Below are 18,113 nucleotides of genomic sequence, written 5' to 3' on the forward strand. Positions count from 1 at the left end.
TTTTCCCGTGACTACATTGAAGCCATTTGCAGGGGGAGGAGGGGTCGGAGGAGCCTTCCGGAGGGGCCCCGATGCGGACGGATTTCAGTATAGGTGAGCTTGCGAGTGGACTAGGGCCAGCATGGACAAACTGACTTTGTACGGATGATAAGGCTTAAAGGTTAGGCGGCGTCACAATGGATGGGTTCCCGGTCTCTCTCCCTTAATCTGAAGAGTCCCTTCGGTCAAAGAGAGGTTCACGTTGACTTATGTGGACCGAGATGTGAGGGCTTGGTGTTAGCACTAGGATCCCTTCGCGCCTATGGAACGTTGGGTCCCTCTCTCTTACGAACCCGGAGAGAGAATGACAAGAACCCGAAGTCCTCACGTCTCTGAGCCTCTATACGGCCGCACAGCAGACCTCAAAAAGGGGGAAGGGAAAGGGAAAGCCCTCATGCAAATAGAGTATTGGTACGCGGTGATGTTTGATACCTCCAGACGTCTGAATTAAGAGAGACGTGAAAAGGGAAAAGGGCCAAAAATTTTTTTAAAAAAGGCAGATAGGACGGGGCAGAACTGGCTTATGCAATCGAACGCAAACCCAAAATTAAGTGTCCTTCGCAGGGAGCACAGACTGTCCAGACGAAGAATTGGTCGAGGGTAGAACCAATTGGTCCCCCGCTGTCATACAGTGTGGAACCTGTGTTGTCTAGGACTTGAATGACAGCTTTCTGCGCATCCTGGCTTGATTCTGCTGTCATTGTGGCTGAGAGCGCACGAGACAGAATTCTGTACTGCTCCGATTGTATGAAGGATCTCCCGGAAATAGCCAATGATGGCATTCACCAATGAAAGGAGTGGGGGAATGGGTGGCGCATAGGCGAGAGAGGGATCAACAGTGGAATTCGGAGGAAAAACTGCCATCTGTGCGTGGTATTTTGGACTGGGGCCTGTGGTCTTTAGAGGCGTGAGTAAACTATACCACGTTCGTCCTAGACCCACGGTGTATAGGAGGATGATGCCGACGACGAGTCTTGTGCGTATGATATAATTCTGGCCTTTGCTCTTTCTACCAGCTTATCCCTCTCACATGTCGAGTTAGCAAAATCAACGGACGGGATTGAAATCCCCATGAACTGGCTGGCGGCTGGGTCATGACGGGATCTACATGTGGACTTTCCAACCGCATCTATGACGTGACCATGGCCAGCAAGGGATAGGCGGACTCTCGAAGGCCCTAATTCGGCTATTGCCTTGATTTGTTGGAGGTAGTCAACGTGAGTCAAACATGGTCGCTAAGGAGGCTCTAATGGGACTATGACCACTGTCTAGAAGGCGTGATTATATATTATAGAAGGATGAAGAGACTGATAGAGCATCTTTCCACAAGTGACTGAACGGCTATGCATCACTGCAGTTGAGTACTTGGTCGTTTGGACTTCACCTGATCACGAGTTCATGCAAGGTGAGCACCGCCCCGGAGGATGCATGCATAGGAGCTAAGCGTCGTCTATTTTCTGTCAGTAGTTTGATGGAACGACGACCCTTGTATACCCACGCACCATGAAACGCCGGCGAAGCCGCTTTCCCACAAGAAGGAACGCTATTACATGGTTTCTACCGAGACTCCGGACTATATCGGTTCGACTAAGTTTCTAGGGGCATCTGTCATGGCTAGTTTGCACCCACTTCAGTCCTCACCGCTCCTTTGGGTTGCTAGTCGCTCGATGGCTAGGACTAAAAGCCTCTAATGGATGGGGCATAGACCTAATGAATCCCGAGGAAGTAAAACTCGACCGTCCTTGGCGGTGGGTCAATGCGAAGCAGACTGAAGATACTTTTTTTTATTTATTTGTCATCTCTTCTTGATTTTCTTGTTATGTCCTATTTGAAGTCCCGTTGCAAAAATGGAAGGTGGAATGAAGGGAAGGTCTGAATCGCCACGGGGAAATGGATATTTTCAGCCATCTCGAATGCATGCAGACGGGAAACTAATGAGGCATATGCATGTTATAGATTGGTATGGCTGCGAACCCAGAGCCATGGTTCACCCTTCGGCAGAGTTGACGCTGGGGACTGCGGCGGTTAGGCCCGCTAGTGTGGATGCAGTCGAACCCACCTTTTATCATTTATGTACTCTATTTTTCTCATTGCACTTAGGGTGCAAATCATTATACCTATTTCTGGTATAGAGAAGGTATTTAATCAGAGAGAATGTGCTCATGTTCATACATAGTACTATCCTATCGTACAGACCAGCTATGTAGCCACTTATGATTTACCCTGTCGATCATTTGTCCCGCCATGGCTACCCCCCAGTCATATACTTCACACTAGCCTTGATCACCTCCATGACGAACGCCACCTCGTTCTCGTTGCGTGGCGCATAAATCAACACATACTCACTCGGCAATTCCAATGTCTTGCCCGAAAATCCCCTGGGAACCTTGGCTCCAGACAACGAATGACGCTGACCCCAACCGGCATCAAATATCTTTTTACCTGTCACGAAAGAAAACAGTTAGATATTACCCATTGCATTTGATTTATTCAAATCAAGAGAATACAAATCATCCCCCTTGTGAGAAAACAGACAGACAGACAGACAGAATGAACTTACAATCTGCCGGCGCCAACACCACGTGGACAGACCCATCTTTTAACCTGTGAATATGAGCGATCTCGCGATCGGTCTTCTGCGCTGGGATCGACGCTTCCAGTCCATCTGCGAGGAAGTAAGCGTCGGCATGGAGTTCTAATTTCGAGGGTGCAAGTTTGACGAGATGAGGGCTTTGAGTCGCGAAGGATTGGAATTCCTCCATAAATTTCTAGTAACTCGTATTAGTAAAAAATATACAATTTTTGCCCTGCCTTCCTTTTCCATCTCTCTCCCTCTCTCTATGTATTCTTCATTTTAATAGTAAGAAGGAGTTAAAAGAATATGTACCTCTCTCAACCCACCCGGCGTAAACCCATCCAACTGCCTTTGCGGCACCATATGCGGCCCAACAAGCGGTCGCTGACCCTCCCTGGTGCTGAGGTCTTTCGCATCCGGTAGGAAACTCCTCCCATCTCCAGCTTGGATCCTGCACGTGTACACCTCCGTCGAGAACATCTCCTTCTTGAATGGAAGGAGGAAGACCCGCACGCCGAACCAGCCGAGAACATTGTGGGGTGCTCCACCGGGCCCGTAGGAGATGTAGGTGCGGTAGTCGCGGTAGGCGAGGACGATGAGCGTGGCGGAGAGGGCGGAGAGGAGGAGTTTGGGGGTCGTGATGGGGAGGTGCAAGTTGGGGGGGGAGGGGAGAGAGGGGAGGGAAGATAGAGTCTTATGGAGAGAGTTCATTACGATGATTACATGAAGTAGAGTATAGATGGGCAGGGAATAAAAGTACGGACGGAGAAAGGAGGATTGTTGCGGTTTGGACGAGTAGTGCTTACCGTAAGTCCGAGTCGTCGGCCATTTCGGGATATTCTAGCCGGTTCCGGTACATACATTCATTCATACAATATTCATTGATCTACTTGAGGGTATCCCAACAATCCATAACACTGATTATCGTTTCCGATCCCCCATAAACAATAAAGCCATAATAAATACCATGTCCCCCTTGCCTTCAACTCCTAACGTAAATGTATGGGATGGACAGGGAGATTTGGATAAAAACGCCCTGGCCATCAAGCCAATAGCATAGCACTATTTATCATACGGACATAGCTCTCTATAGACGGCATCCATAGTCATATGCATATCGATTCCGCGTGTATCTCGCTTGCGATTTGAGAATCAGCTAATGGACCAAGCAACTAGAACTCATGTCCTCGGTGCTCATAGGATTCCACGACTCGTTCAATCTTCCTTGCTAATTGAGCTTAGAGCGTGTGCAAGCTTGAGGAGGACAACGCTCTCGGTAGCGGCGAAATAGTTCAGGCTAGCCAGTAAAGTCAGCACTGTTTGAACTATGGCAAGGACGTGGCCGAATGCTTACCTGTCCAGCAGGATCCGCACGTGTCGGCTAAAATGATCTTCATATTTTTTCAGGTTTTCCTCCAGTTTGGCCACGCGTGACGGATCGTAGCTCCTGTTATCAGAACCAGGAACCTTGCCAGCAAGATCGGGGTCCGCCAAAACTAGTCCTCGTGTAACCGACGACACAATCCAATGCGCGAACATGTTGCAGCAAATCATGAGTTTCGAATGAATCTGTAGCAGCTGTTAGACCCGGTCGCAAGGCAAAAACTTCTACTAGACAAACCTTCAGCAGCTTGGCCTGCGTTAGCATGCATTCCTTGAGGCAAGTATCCAAGAAATCCACATGGTCCTGCATCAGCTCATCGACAGTTCGATTGACTTGTTTTGTGCCGTTCACGGTCACCTCGGACCCGTCGGCATCAGTCCCATTGACCCGGTCCATCAGATTTTGCCAGTTGGGCTCAATGACCTCTGCAGTGCAAAAGTAAAGATGCTGCTGCACAAATACAAGCATTTTTGAGCGCAGGCTCCACGCCCGTCGTTTCCACATCTCTAATCGGCGGTCTGAGGACTTGTGCCGCCAGCCAGAACACTTGCTCTGATCGAGCCAGCACGAAACAAGCTGGTTCTCCAGATGACGAAGCGACAGAAGATGGCGGAAAATCAGCTGGTATCGCAGGACGGTTTTGCGACTGATGACCAGGGACAGGGGAAAGGGAACTGAGTAGTCTAACTCAAGCGCCTCGTATCCGAGAATATTCTTGTCATCCTCGCCGTGCGTTTGCGGAGCTTGGTATTTCTCCATGCCAGCTTCAGGATTGTCTTGGTCAATACCAGAGACGCTGACAACCTGCATCAACCATTTGGTAAGCCCAACCCTATTCATCCGAATCTTGACATCTTCCTTGAACGGATCCTGCGCCGCAATACTTCCTGGCTGTCGTAACACTAGGTCAAGAAGGGATTGAAGCTTGTTCTCGTTCACGTTCTGGGCTGTCTTGCGCAGTTCGGACGCTCCAAGCTCGAGAAAGTAGGAGAAAAAGTCGGAGCGGTCGAGGAAAAAATAATGTTTTAGGGAGCGGAAGCGGGTCGTGAGGGGAGTTTTTGGTCAGGAGGAGATTCAACAACGACGCATTCGCGTAGGTGTAGGCGGCATTGACGTTGTCCAAAAAACGGGGGTCGTCGAGAGTTTTGGGCACGTCTTTGACTGCTTTGCTTACGTCCACACCACCACACTCTCGCACCACATTCAGGTACTTCCCAGCCAGAAGGACTTTGTCCCGGGCGCTGTCCAGTTGAGGGGGGGAACCTCGTTGTCCCGGATGGTATAACGCTTCTCCCAGTATTCATCGGTGTAGTCTTCCTCTAGCTTCTCGCGCTTGATCCATTTTTGCTCCTTGACAAGGAACTCGGCGTGGGGGTCCTTAATACCGCCATGGTGTAACCACTCATTAAGCATAGCCATATACGGTCGACTAGCCTCACGAAGCAGCCTCTCTAAAAGAGTCTTGGTGGTGGGGTCCCCGGAATATGTTGTCAATCGCTCAGTTAGTAGCCGGAGAACATTGCCTCCCTTGCATATTTTCTTGCTAGACATGGCGCCGGGGACCAGGTCACCACCTTCCTTCAGTTGCTCTAGAATATTGTCGACGTCGTCAAAATCATCGATCGTCTCGTCAAGGTCTTGATCCAAAAGTCCATTCCGCCGGAGCAATTCTTGGCCTAAGGAATAAAGCTGCGCCAGGCACTGGCATGTTGGCATAGTGTGTAGGTGGAGAAGGTGTAGAGTGAAGCTTGGATTATTTAGAAGTTGGCTCTCAAGCTGAGCAATGAGGATTAGATAGTCCTTTAGGATTTTTCGGATCGCAGCGCACAAAGCGTGACTGACGGCTCCAAACTCTGCACGGCTCTGGACTTCCACAAACGCTTCCAGCGCACTGTAATGCGTCGCCATCTTCAGCATCGACAGAGTAAGGTCCCTCAGAGTAGGATCCAATCCTGACGGCAACTGGAAGACTGGACCGGTCAACCGGTCCTTCTCCACAGAAGGATCATACCGACTATGATAATGGATATATTGGCCCTCAAACCCCATAAAAACGAAAAGTAGATCGTCTAGCAAAGCCTTCTCTTGCGTGTCGATCGAGAGTTCTCGGAGCGGTGGAGGCTGGAGCGATTGAGGCAACGCTGAGGCTAAAGGGGCCACTGATACTCGAGACGCTAACGGTGCCGTAGAATGTGGCATCAAAGATGCGTGCGGGTTCCATGAGATTTCTTGCCATAGGTCAGCATTTCCAACGATCATCAGTGCTAATGGACTTGACCCGATATCGTGGCGCACCTTCTCCCGACTCCTTCTCCTTCTTCCGAATATTAGGACCAGCATGATCCGTCTGACTGGCCCTCTTCGATCGCGACCTCTCCCACTCCCCTCTATTCGCTGCGCTGGAAGACTCCTTGACCGGATGCCTGGTTCGGGAGTGGGACTTGTCTTTGGAGTGGATTATCATTCGTTCGGAACGCTTTTCGCTAATAATGGTTTGCTGCTCTCGTGGCACTTTGCTTTTTTGGGTTGATGTGCTGCCACGATGCTCTGAGTTTTCGGACTGCAATGGAGACGCACCGCTGCGTATACCGTGTTTCTCAGCATCGCCGACGCGATTCGATGTAACGCGGGGTCGTGGAGCATTCATGTGGCTGGCGCGACGGTCATTGACGGACATGGTCCCACAATATAAATGGGATCTGGCCGATCATACAGCATGAGTCGGAACCAGAGAGAATAGACACACCAGCGTCGTAGTTAGGAGATCAAATGGCGGGATAGTACTACAAGTACTTACCGCTGCGTCACGACGCGGCGGACTAGTGCGCTGGTGCCTTACGGCCTGAGGCGAGCACGGACGCTCCTCCAGGCACTCAGCGGACTTGCGTAGACTAAATGACTGAGCTTCGCCCGAGCTTTCCAAGAACAACATCAGCTGCCAACATCTCTTATCCCGTCATTCTCACCCCGATTACTTTCTCACTGAATTCAGACACTCCTTGAATCGTCATTGTATCCTCTAGATAGCCAACATGTTCATCGCACGATCGGAATATGGTAAGCTTCACCTGGACCTTGACCTTTCTCCGATGCGACCCATCTAACAACTGGGCTTAACAGACCGTGGAATTAAGTACGAACCCTTGATCTCATATCCCATATAATATAGATATCCATACGAGTTGCTCGCCGTTCGCCAGACTGACAATGAATTCCCCACAGCACCTTCTCTCCCGAAGGGCGTTTGTTCCAGGTCGAATACTCTTTGGAAGCTATTAAACTGGGCTCGACTGCGATCGGTGTACGTTCATCTATCCATTTCGAAAAGCCATGTCTAAATTCTGAGATCCTGTGGCGCAATAATGATACCGGATCTTCCCACATCCAAGTATCTTCTAACACCCACATCAGGTAGCCACATCGGAGGGTGTCATCCTGGGCGTCGAGAAACGTGTCACATCCACCCTTCTTGAAGCCTCTTCCGTCGAAAAGATCGTAGAAATTGACCAGCATATTGGCTGTGCCATGTCTGGTCTGCAGGCCGATGCCCGGAACCTTGTTGAACATGCCCGTGTTGAATGCCAGAATCATGCCTTCCACTACGCCGAGCCACTGAGGGTTGAGAGCTGCACTCAGGCGATTTGCGACCTGGCATTACGATTCGGAGAGACCGGTGATGATGAGGAGAGTGTCATGAGCCGACCTTTTGGTGTCGCTCTGTTAATTGCTGGCTTTGATGAGGATGGTCCTCAACTGTATGTTGAGTCTTATCTATCTGGGGTTCTTTCTTGATCTCTGCGCTGCACCTGAAATTGTAATGGAAGATATCGCTGACCTGCTGCTACCGTTATAGATATCATGCGGAACCGTCCGGTACGTTCTATCGGTACGACGCGAAGGCCATTGGGTCCGGAAGTGAAGGCGCGCAGGCGGAGCTCCAGAATGAATATCATCGCTCTTTGACGCTGGCCGAGGCGGAAACGCTAGTTCTGAAGACGCTGAAGCAGGTTATGGAGGAGAAACTGGATGCAAAGAACGTGCAGTTGGCTAGTGTGACTAAGGAGAAGGGGTTCCGTATCTACAATGACGAAGACATGGGAAATGCCGTTGCGCGGTTGGGCGAAAATCAATGAGGATTTAATTAATGCACAAGACTGTTCATCGGGTGATGTGGTTATGCCATGAGCTGCTCGTCCCGCAAGGTCTTGGACCTGTTTCGGAGTCAAATAGAAAAACACAATGTCCTCCTTAATGATTTTATATTTTCTATAAGAGTTTTTGGCTGAAATATAAACTAAAATAATGCTTCATGCACAAAACAGATATACTCCGCTGTCTATCGGATCTTGTATACACAGGGCTTGAGAACTGCGGCTTCTTCCTCCGGCGACATGCTCTTAGCTTCTGTTGGTTTTTCAATGAACCTCTTCTTTCCAGGACCAGCTTTGGCACCACCGATAGAGGCATGTTTGCCCTTGACAGGTGCCCCGCTCTGCTTGACGAACTCCATTTTCACAAACATCTTGTTCGACTTATCTACAAGCTCGGATTTCAGGATGAATCCGCGAGTCCGGAATACCTCGATAAATGCGGACAGATCTGTCTCGTCGTTATTCGTGGGCTGAGCATCCTCAGCGTACACCTCAGCATCATCCATGTCTGATCCCGCATCACCGTCGCCGTTTTGTTGCTTCTTGAGTTTCTTCTTCTCCGACTTGCTAAGTGGTTTCCTGACGCCGATCTGCGCCTTCTTGCGCATCACCTTCCCGAAACGACTTTTGACCTCACTTACCCAACACTCACCCTTGCCATCACTGCGTAGGACCCGCCAGGCCTCTTCCACGAAAGACACCCAGTTGGTTCCCATCAGACTGAGACAGAAGATAGCCACGTCGACAGATCCATCATCGACCGGGAGGTTGGAGATGTCTGCCTTCGTGATGGGTGAGCCTTCGGGGGCATGAAGGTCGTAGCTTGAAAGCTTCAGATTCAACTTCTTCGCCGAGGGGATCAACGCGCGGGCCAGCTGCGCGTCTCCGCAACCAAGATCGGCAATGGTGCAAGTCCCATTAGGTCGCCGAGGCAAAGGTCGGGGTTGGTTTCCACTCTTTTCCTCAGGCTTGTTTCCCTTTTTGGAATGGGGTGAGGCTTTCCCTCTGCTGCGAATAGCCGCAATGTAACCATCAACCGGGTTGGAGGGCCAAGACTCCTTCACCTGCCGGGAAAAGCCCGCGTGATATTCATCAAACAATTCGGGATTCAAAGTGAATAGCTCAAGGGCCTTAGAAGACGGTGTTGTGTAAAGTGTTTCGTTTAGATGGCGGAAACGAGACGATATTAATTTCTGTCGCATAGCTTGCTGCAGGGGCGTGAGGATTGTTTCAGTCTTTGGAGGAGCCGGAGGGAGAGGCTCTGCTGCTGAATTATCACTGGAAGCTGCTTTGTCCTCTCCTTGACGTCGTTGCTCCTGCTTGTTCTTATTTTTCTTATGTTTTTTATTTTCCTTCTTTCCTTCTTCTGACTTGACCGCATCGGACTTATCGTTGGGATGCTGTTTCCCCAGCACTTTGCCTTGCTGCTTTGTCGGGCTCTGTACAAGCCCGTTCTGCGAGTCTTGATCCTTCTTCTGCCTTTTGTCGGCTTTCGTGGAATTGTTGGTACCTTGTTTCTCGTTCTTGGTAGGCTTTTGGCCTTCAATGTGTCGACGGTACATCAAATCAACATTTCCCTTAGTGACATGGTCTTCTCTCTTGCGCTTCTTGGATTTATCATTCGGCTTGTGAGATCCATTGGCCTGCTGAGTTTGATTTGGAGATTGTGTCTGCTGTTCAGTCTGCTGTTTGAGAGCGGTACTTGAGACCGACCAGCCTGGAACGGCGAACATGATGGCACAGAGGAGTAGTTAAATGTCCCACTGGGATAATAGTTTGACCCAAGATGCAACTTGCACGAACGACAGAACAGAAGCCTGTCTAGTATATAGAATGTGAACATCCGAAAATTTTCGGACAAAGGCGGGCGTCGATGAGAAATTTCCGCTCGTTGTATGTTTCTGCCGGCTCAAATAAAGGCGGTCAGCTTCTCTACGGACAGTTGACGGCCATGCAGTGACGTTGCTTGGGCAATTCGACAGTCAATTGCGCAGCGTATGTGTTGTTAACAGAACACTTAGGGTTATCTATATAGATCTCCATATATTGAGGACAAGATAGTTATCCACCATATCAACACCAACCCTGAGCCAATGCTGAGTTGGGGTCGAAATCCAGGGCAAGAACCGTGGGGAAAATAGGCATGTCCACCGGTCGCCTCAGGCCAATCTGGATAGGATCATCCTTAAGCCTCGACCGAAAAAGAAAGACTTTGCTACGAACACACCACCACCTTCAATATTACCCCGCCGGTTAAGCTTTTCAATAACTTTTTATGCATCCTGACCTACCGGTTGTGGAAAATGCCGTGACTTTAACGCGATCTACCAAGATGGGTGCCCCGAATCATATCAGTGGCCCGAGCGGGGAGCTGGGCCCTGACGCTGACGTTTCCGCCCTCGAACTACAGCAGGATACCGCAGACTCAGGGGCAAAGACTGCGACTGAGCAGAAAGCCCCCAAGAAGCGCTCCAAAGCAGGATGTTTGAGTACTCTCGAGCCCTAACATGAAGAATTTCAGAAACATATCACTAATCTGTGTATAGCCTGCCGGCAACGCCGTATAAAATGCGGGGAAGAGAAACCTATATGTAATAATTGTGTCAAATCTAAGCGCGAATGCAAGGGATATGCCCAGCGTTTGATCTTTAAAAGCCCTCTTGGCATTGTTTGCTCTTCCAATGCCCAGGCTGCGAATGCGCAGATGCAATCAATGCCTAGCAATCAGCCGCTTCCGAGCAGTTACGATGCTCCTGCATTTTCTCAACCCAGACCTGCAGACTCGCATCAGCCGATATTAGCTCCAAAACCTGCTCCCTTCCCTATGTTGGAGCAAGGCTCTTTCCCCACAGCTATTGCATCTGAACACCAAGAGTCTGACGGGACCAGCACACTGCCAGTCCATTATCTCCCTGGTCAAGGCCGCGGCTCTGCCGTGTCCGAATCGTCCAGAGTGTCTGGAGTACCAGTCCAAACCCTGTTTCATGGGAAATTACAAGAATTACCGCCAAATGTCGGCGGAACTTACCAACTCTCCCATGTGGGAGCGGGCCCCGTTGATTACTGCATTCAATGCAGGCAAAGAACCGGCACCTTGTCTCATTCAGATAGCTCCAATGTCTTGCACCGGTTTCCAACGTCTGCCACGGCCCAAACACAGCAGCAGTCGCATCTATACCAGCCAATTCCAATGTCACCACCTCCTTCCCGAATGGAGTATGATCCAGAGGGCGACGATTACTATGACATTGAGTCCGAAGAGGAGCTGGAAGACCAGACATCAGCCGAAAACTTTAACCAGCTAAATCTTATCATGGCTTCAGCAAACCGGGATCAGAGGCAGCTCCGTTCATTTACTACCTATTTGAACGAGCCCAACGTCCTTGCCTCCTACTACCCCACTCTTGGTTCTTCGCCTTTGAACAATCCCAAAACGGCTCGAATTTTCCTTCATTTCATCCATTCTACAGGACCTTCGTTGTCTATCTTCGAACGACATCCCATCGATCCTTCAACTATGTTCGGTGCCCCTGTCTCCCCAGCACAACAGGGTTTGTGGACGTACACGTTGCCGTTCAAGGCATTAGAACACCAAGCTTTACTCCAGACTATTCTTGCCCTTAGCAGTCTCCATATTTCGTATCTACAAGAAGCTCCCCCAACTGTCTCTCTGAAACACTATCACTATGCGCTCAAAAGAGTTGGCGTCGCAGTCGGTCTCCCTATGCGTCGAAAGCAGATAGGCACTTTAGCTGCCGCACTGCTATTGGCATACTACGAGGTTATGTGCGCAGAGCACTACAAGTGGAATAGTCACGTCGCAGGATCAGCCCAGCTGGTGCGGGAGATCGATTTTGCTGGTTTAACCCGAGACCTTCGCGCGCATCGGCGGAGGGTAGTCGCGCGGCGAAAGCAAACAGGATCTGGGTTTTCGTTCGAAGAATCGTATTTATTTGGGAATCGAGCGAATGAGGACGATCCATTTGCCGAGAAAGAAAACAGTATTGATGAATATCTCATCGGATCTCTTGTCGGTCGAGCAGTTAATTATGATGAATTTGGACAGGTCGAAGATGGCCCTGGGAGATCTCATCAGAAGCATTTCACTCGAAAGGATATTGAAAACATCCGGATTCAGTGTGACCTGTACTGGTGGTATTGCAAGCAAGATATCATCCACGGCATGATTAGTGGCAGCGGACTATTGTCAGTGACATCATCCCCCCCCCAAACAACACCTCTCCATTATTTGGGAATTTGCAGGCTTATAGTATAATAGTACACCGTTTTCTCAGTGGATCCGGTGTCCGCCTCGGGCTGGCCTAGGTCGGCTGGATGCTATTTATGGCTCGGCAGATCATCTATGGCTTTTGCTAGGTCGATTAACGGAATTCGGACGTCGTGATAGGAAGCGAAAATTGAAGGCAGGAAAGGTTGCTGGATCAGAATGGAAGCCGGATTCCGAGCTCTATAAGTTCATGGCTCGTTTCGCTATGTCGTCCCCAGACAGACAGAAGGAGCATCCTCAAAATACTTCGCCTTGTGCTCCTGCTGCTCCTCCTTCTGGTTCATCAGGAGCAAACAGTCACCCTTCTGACACAGATATTACCCAACCTGGCGCACGACGCGAAAGTCCGCAAGCTGGTGGTTCTTCTATGTACGGTATGATTCCATCTAGTGGACCAAGATGCATACCTCCTGCATTCGCCGATACGGCAGACCGTAGTAGCTTACCCAACCTGGACGACGAGGACGACGAGTCTGAGTCGTATAGCGAAGCCGAACAGGAGTGGGAACGTATCTTGGCTGCGTTTGACACATTTGCGAATGCTATAGGTCCGGACTTCATGCCTCTACCGTCTGATAGTACTCCTCCGATATCTTCCCCATTTGGAACAGCCCTTCAATATCGGACGCAGACGATCGCGGTGGTATGGGGTTTTTACTATGCAGGTCGAACACTTCTGTATAGACTGCACCCGTGCATGCCACCCGCAATGATGGTCGCTGCAGGCGTCGCAGCGGCTGCAACTGCCAACTACGCACAAATCATCGGTAGAATCGCAGCTGGCATATACTACCCTCAGCTATTCAACCGTGAGGCAGGAAGCCTAAGCCCTACTCTAGGCTCATGCCTGATCGAAATCACAGTGCCTAGCTTCTTTGCTGGTGTACAATATTCGGACGCCGCGCAACGAGAGTGGATTATCACCAAGCTCCGCGACATCTCTCGCCTGACCGGCTGGAAATCGGCTGACGCTGTGGCTAACGGGTGTGAGAGTGCGTGGGTAGCTGCGGCAAGACAAGGGTATGGCCCACCATACAAGCGCAGTAGCGAGCTCTTCTACCAACCATCCCCACCCGTGACACAAAGGCCAGCGTATGCGAACTCTGAGAGGCGGTTCATTGCCACCGAGGGTAGCAGCTGGGCTATGGGAATCCTGAGCCTGGATGACGATATGCAGAGTCTGAGGATAGCGGAACGTGAATGAACAGCATCGCTTGTCAGAGCTTTCATTGGCAATATGGTCGTGGTCGCATCGGCTTAGTGGCAGACCACAAGGGATGCCTACTGGGCTGGTCAGGAGCGATCAGATGATATAGGCACGCTCCAAATCGGTATCATCTGATGCATTGGTAGGGATGGTAGGCCACAAGTGATTCTCCAGGACCCCAGTACGGGCACATGATCGCCATGCAGAAATTCCGAGACACAGGTTACTGGCAGGGCTTCCTGTTTCATATCTGTAACACCCTCTCCCAACCATTGACCCCCTGAGCCGCAGAGGATGTGAGAGGATTGGATTGTGGCGATGACTCGGCCGTAGGGCACACATGGAAAGGTCTCGGCACGAATACATGGCACCATACATCAGCGGTCCCCTTGCAGGCTGGGGCCGCCAGCTTCTCAACACGTCTCTGGCTGGTGTGTTTACTCTGCAGCGATCTGTAGCCATTAGCCAGAGCCGTTTGGGACCACTTGGCCGAATTCAATGCTCGAGAGGGACTATTTCTTTTTCGACTACCCAGTAGAGCGTACCAATGCCCAAGGTGCGCGTCCGTGGGGCTGGTGGAGATCTTGACCGACCGGGGCGGGATATGCGTTGAGATTGGGTAGCATCCTGTTGAAATCCTGGTGGGTGAAATATAGGACGCATTGAGAGCTGAGGCGAAAGAGTTGGGCCCAGAGGAGAGAGCGAGAGTGAGTGAATGAATGAATGGAGGAAAGAGGGCAGGAACGTGTGGCGAATGGTGAAGAATCACGTCCATTGGATTTGCGTGGGGGAAGCGCCTTCATTACGGTATCATAGACGTCATTCCCCTCAGGCAGCGCTTTTCCTCATTACTCTTCTCTTCCAAGGTTCTTCTTTTATACCTCGCTTTCTCGACTATTTTTCTTCTTTTCATTCGCAATCAGTATATTTTTCTCCCCTTTTATTACCCACGGTTCTTCTACCCCACCATCCACGGCCCGCAAGTCAGCCGCCCAGGTCACCCACGGTTCGTTCGTATAGTCATTCATTCCTCCTCTCGCTCCCTACGTGTCATACGCTTGCAAGAAGATACAGCACATGTCTCGATACGACGACTATCACCACTCGTCTGGTGCGTTGGAGGCGGACCTGGACCGCTGGGACGCCGACCGTTTTTCGCGTGAACGGCGCGAGCGCCATCGTTCTCGCGGTCCGCCCGTGCTCGACCGACCCCGCCGAGTGGACGAGGAGCGGTTCGAATATCGTCTGCAAGAAACCGATCGATATGGTCCTCCTGCCCGCCGGCCGGACAGGCACTATGAAGATGACCATCTTATTCATCCCTCGGGACCGCTCGTTGCCTATGACCGTTCGCGCGGAGTGAGTCCCCCGCCGCGCCCTCGTCTTCTACGACGCCAGTCTTCCCTTGACACCTTCGATCGCATCCCTTCGCGCAAGTTGGACGAATACTATTACCGAGCACCACCTAGCCCGCCGCCTTTGCGGTCGCGGTCCGGGGCCGCCCGACGTTCTCGCGAACAAGATTACTATGAAGAGATTCGAATTGCAGAACCGGAGTACTATGGCGATGAAGAGTACCGGGGTTTCCGTGAGCGGGATCGCTTCACGGACCGCCCGCGACGTTCGAGTAGCCAGTTCCCTCGTCGGGTAGTTGAGGAGGTCAAGATTGAAAAGCCATATCCTCGAAAGGGCAAAACTCGGATGCCGCGAAGACTAGTCCATACCGCTGCGATTCGGGAATTTGGGTATCCGTTTGAGGAAGAGGTATGCATCTCGGGACAGACCCTTGTGAGGTGAGGTTCGGACTGACTGTGGTTAGGGTGATATGGTCATTATCCAGGTCGCACTCTCCAAGGAGCAAATTGACAATGTCATCAGCCGTAGTCGCGAGATGAAGCACCGGACAGAAGGTGAGTGGCCACGTGCCCTGACGAACCGGACAGTCGCCTGGACTCACACACTCTTTCCAGTTCGTATAATAAAAGATTCGTCTTCCCCTGCTCGAGCGCGACCGCGAGAAAGAATTGTCGAGCGACTTGCCATGGAATCCTATACTCCTAGTAACGGCCGCACTACGCTGCTCATTGAGCCGGCCTCCTCTCGGCACCGATCACAATCACGCCATTACGATCTCTCGGAGAAGCGATTGACTCGCACTGTCTCTCGCGCTCGATCAATCTCGGTGCATGGTCGCCGCCGCCGGCGGTCGTCACCCGTGCGCATGATCGAGCGCCACGACGATCGTATCGTATCCGATAACGTCCGTGCAGGACCACTTGCGATTATCCGCCCACGAAGCAGCGACGATGACCTCCAAGAATACATGCAGCTGGACCGCCGGGGACGAAGCGAAGTGATCCGGGACACGCAGATTATCAATGGCGATGGTGATCAAGAGGAGATCACCGAAGTCAAGAGGGAGCGCAAAGGTAAGATCTCGCGGGACATTATAGCTTCGGGAGCAGCGACAAATGCTAAATGGTGTTGATAGGACCCAACCCTCGGATTGTTCGGGCCATGATGGCCACCTTGACCTAGAAGGAAGACGAGTTTTGGGATGCCATCATTTTTTTTCTAACATTTTTTGGGGCTTTTCTCGATTGCATGTGATTAATGGTTTGACGGCAATTTGATATTTCAGTACTTTGGGATTCACATCATGTACTATATCAGCGGGCTTTTTGAATGGAGTTTTCCGTTTGGACAGTAATTAGTATGGTGATATCATGAAATTCTATTACCCATTAGCCAGACTGCTATCGTAGATACTGAGTACATACGTAAGGTAGTAGAGTACCACAGAGTACAGAAGAAGACCTCGAGGGTACCTCCGTTATACTCCTTGCAGAAGCCCCCACTCGCGAGACGATGACTGGACGACATGGAAACGTGGCGGTGCAGTCATTACGAGGCAGTGTCAAGCCTCGACTCCGCGATCTCCCTAAACAAACTAACTGGACGACAGCCTGTGATTTCCATCTTCTGTTGGTATCTTCTAGAAAGCCAGACGGTATTGATATCCACCATGGATAAGTTTCAGGCGTTTGGAAAGAACCTGACGTGAGTCTCATCTATACCCACCCTGCTACTACTTTCCTGCACAGTCCAGTCAGGATCATCATCATCCCTCCCTCCATTCTTCCCAGAATCCGAACTACTCGACTGACTTGTTTTGATATCCTACCGTGCTGCGAGATAGTGCGAACTTTTCGCCCTTTGCTGCGCGTACGCAGCAGATGATCAAGGAGCAACTGGGCCAGGCCGAGGAGAAGACTCAGCTGCCCGATGAGTACATCGAGCTGGAGAAGCGTGTGGATGCGCTTAAGCTGGTCCATCAGAAGCTTCTTCAGGTGACGTAAGTGCAGAAGACTATTGATATAAAAAACACTCCCCACTAACCTCTCGTCCATGAATATACAGCTCCCAGTACTCCAACGAAGCCTATGATTATCCACCCAACATCCGCGAATCGTTCAACGACCTTGGTCGCACCATCAGCGAGAAGGTCCAGCTGTTATCGCAGGCGTCCTCACCCGCCGAAGCCCAGGCTGCTCTGACTGCTCCGCCGGCCGCGAAACCCCAGCCCAAGACGTTCAACCACGCCATTGCCCGGGCCTCCCTGTCGGGATCGCAGACTCTGGCGCAGAACAACACGACCGGCGAGGACCCCCTGGCCTCCGCGCTGGAGAAGTATGCGTTGGCATCGGAGAAGGTGGGCGAGGCTCGTTTGTCGCAGGATGCTCAGATCCAGTCGCGTTTCCTGGCCGGGTGGAACACCACCCTCAACACGAACCTGATGTTCGCCGCCAAGGCCCGTCGGAATGTCGAGAATGCCCGTCTCATGCTGGACTCGGTCAAGGCGAGCAAAAAGGCGCAGGCCCGCGGTGATCTGGATAATCTGAGCGAGGAGGCTCGTGCCGAGATCGAGCAAGCCGAGGATGAATTCGTCGGACAGACCGAAGAGGCAGTGAGCGTGATGAAGAATGTAAGTTATGCAAGACAAGATGGTGGGGACGACTGACTTATGTGTACAGGTCCTTGACACTCCCGAACCCCTCAGAAACCTGGCGGATTTGATCGCCGCGCAGCTAGAGTTCCACAAGCGGGCGTATGAGATTCTCAGTGAGCTGGCTCCTGTGGTTGATGGCTTGCAGGTTGAGCAAGAGGTATGATTTATATAACCGACATAGAGATGCCCCTAGACAAGAACTAACTCAAGTTTTATCTAGGCCAGCTACCGCAAGAGCCGTGAGGGAGCCTAAGCTTTCTTTCTACGATTGAATATTCCTAGTCTCCTTGTTCTGTTCTATCGATAGTTGATTTGACCATCTGTCAGCCCCATGATTTCCCCTGTTGCACTGTGAAAGATGTTTTATGTCCCTGTAGGGTATGAGTGCTTGTATTCCTCTTAACCGTCATCTGTAGACACGATCTTTCTTAGGCACAGGAATAGGTACAGATAAGCTGTA

The 18,113-nt window shown here is 51.0% G+C and overlaps 7 protein-coding genes across 7 annotated transcripts; 4 read left to right on the forward strand and 3 right to left on the reverse strand.

The window, feature by feature from the left end:
• Positions 1-2,287: 2,287 nt before the first annotated feature.
• Positions 2,288-3,325, reverse strand: ATNIH1004_003334 (uncharacterized protein; the record flags this gene model as incomplete). Its single annotated transcript, XM_033568012.1, has 3 exons — positions 2,288-2,481; positions 2,600-2,807; positions 2,927-3,325. The coding sequence occupies 3 exons, from the start codon at positions 3,323-3,325 to the stop codon at positions 2,288-2,290; spliced, it is 801 nt and encodes a 266-aa protein (XP_033430007.1).
• Positions 3,326-3,829: 504 nt separating this feature from the next.
• On the reverse strand, positions 3,830-6,675 carry ATNIH1004_003335 (gamma-tubulin-complex subunit SPC97; the record flags this gene model as incomplete). The annotated part of the gene is made up of 6 exons (XM_033568013.1): positions 3,830-3,911; positions 3,969-4,183; positions 4,236-4,889; positions 4,966-5,159; positions 5,210-6,226; positions 6,294-6,675. 6 exons carry the CDS (start codon positions 6,673-6,675, stop codon positions 3,830-3,832), a joined length of 2,544 nt encoding a protein of 847 aa, XP_033430008.1.
• Positions 6,676-7,030: 355 nt separating this feature from the next.
• Positions 7,031-8,131, forward strand: pup2 (proteasome core particle subunit alpha 5; the record flags this gene model as incomplete). The annotated part of the gene is made up of 3 exons (XM_033568014.1): positions 7,031-7,055; positions 7,414-7,753; positions 7,852-8,131. 3 exons carry the CDS (start codon positions 7,031-7,033, stop codon positions 8,129-8,131), a joined length of 645 nt encoding a protein of 214 aa, XP_033430009.1.
• Positions 8,132-8,334: 203 nt separating this feature from the next.
• RRP8 (25S rRNA (adenine645-N1)-methyltransferase) lies at positions 8,335-9,882 on the reverse strand (the record flags this gene model as incomplete). The annotated part of the gene is made up of 1 exon (XM_033568015.1): positions 8,335-9,882. One exon carries the CDS (start codon positions 9,880-9,882, stop codon positions 8,335-8,337), a length of 1,548 nt encoding a protein of 515 aa, XP_033430010.1.
• Positions 9,883-10,481: 599 nt separating this feature from the next.
• Positions 10,482-13,641, forward strand: ATNIH1004_003338 (putative C6 finger domain protein; the record flags this gene model as incomplete). The annotated part of the gene is made up of 3 exons (XM_033568016.1): positions 10,482-10,638; positions 10,696-12,355; positions 12,429-13,641. 3 exons carry the CDS (start codon positions 10,482-10,484, stop codon positions 13,639-13,641), a joined length of 3,030 nt encoding a protein of 1,009 aa, XP_033430011.1.
• Positions 13,642-14,721: 1,080 nt separating this feature from the next.
• ATNIH1004_003339 (uncharacterized protein) lies at positions 14,722-16,182 on the forward strand (the record flags this gene model as incomplete). Its single annotated transcript, XM_033568017.1, has 4 exons — positions 14,722-15,408; positions 15,464-15,554; positions 15,615-16,073; positions 16,136-16,182. 4 exons carry the CDS (start codon positions 14,722-14,724, stop codon positions 16,180-16,182), a joined length of 1,284 nt encoding a protein of 427 aa, XP_033430012.1.
• Positions 16,183-16,669: 487 nt separating this feature from the next.
• ATNIH1004_003340 (BAR domain-containing protein) lies at positions 16,670-17,906 on the forward strand (the record flags this gene model as incomplete). Its single annotated transcript, XM_033568018.1, has 5 exons — positions 16,670-16,704; positions 16,844-16,999; positions 17,065-17,629; positions 17,679-17,810; positions 17,874-17,906. 5 exons carry the CDS (start codon positions 16,670-16,672, stop codon positions 17,904-17,906), a joined length of 921 nt encoding a protein of 306 aa, XP_033430013.1.
• Between the last annotated feature and the right edge of the window lie 207 nt (positions 17,907-18,113).

This window comes from Aspergillus tanneri (genome assembly GCF_003426965.1).
Source record: "Aspergillus tanneri strain NIH1004 chromosome Unknown AapTan_1_pilon_pilon_pilon, whole genome shotgun sequence".
Lineage (NCBI taxonomy): Eukaryota > Fungi > Ascomycota > Eurotiomycetes > Eurotiales > Aspergillaceae > Aspergillus > Aspergillus tanneri.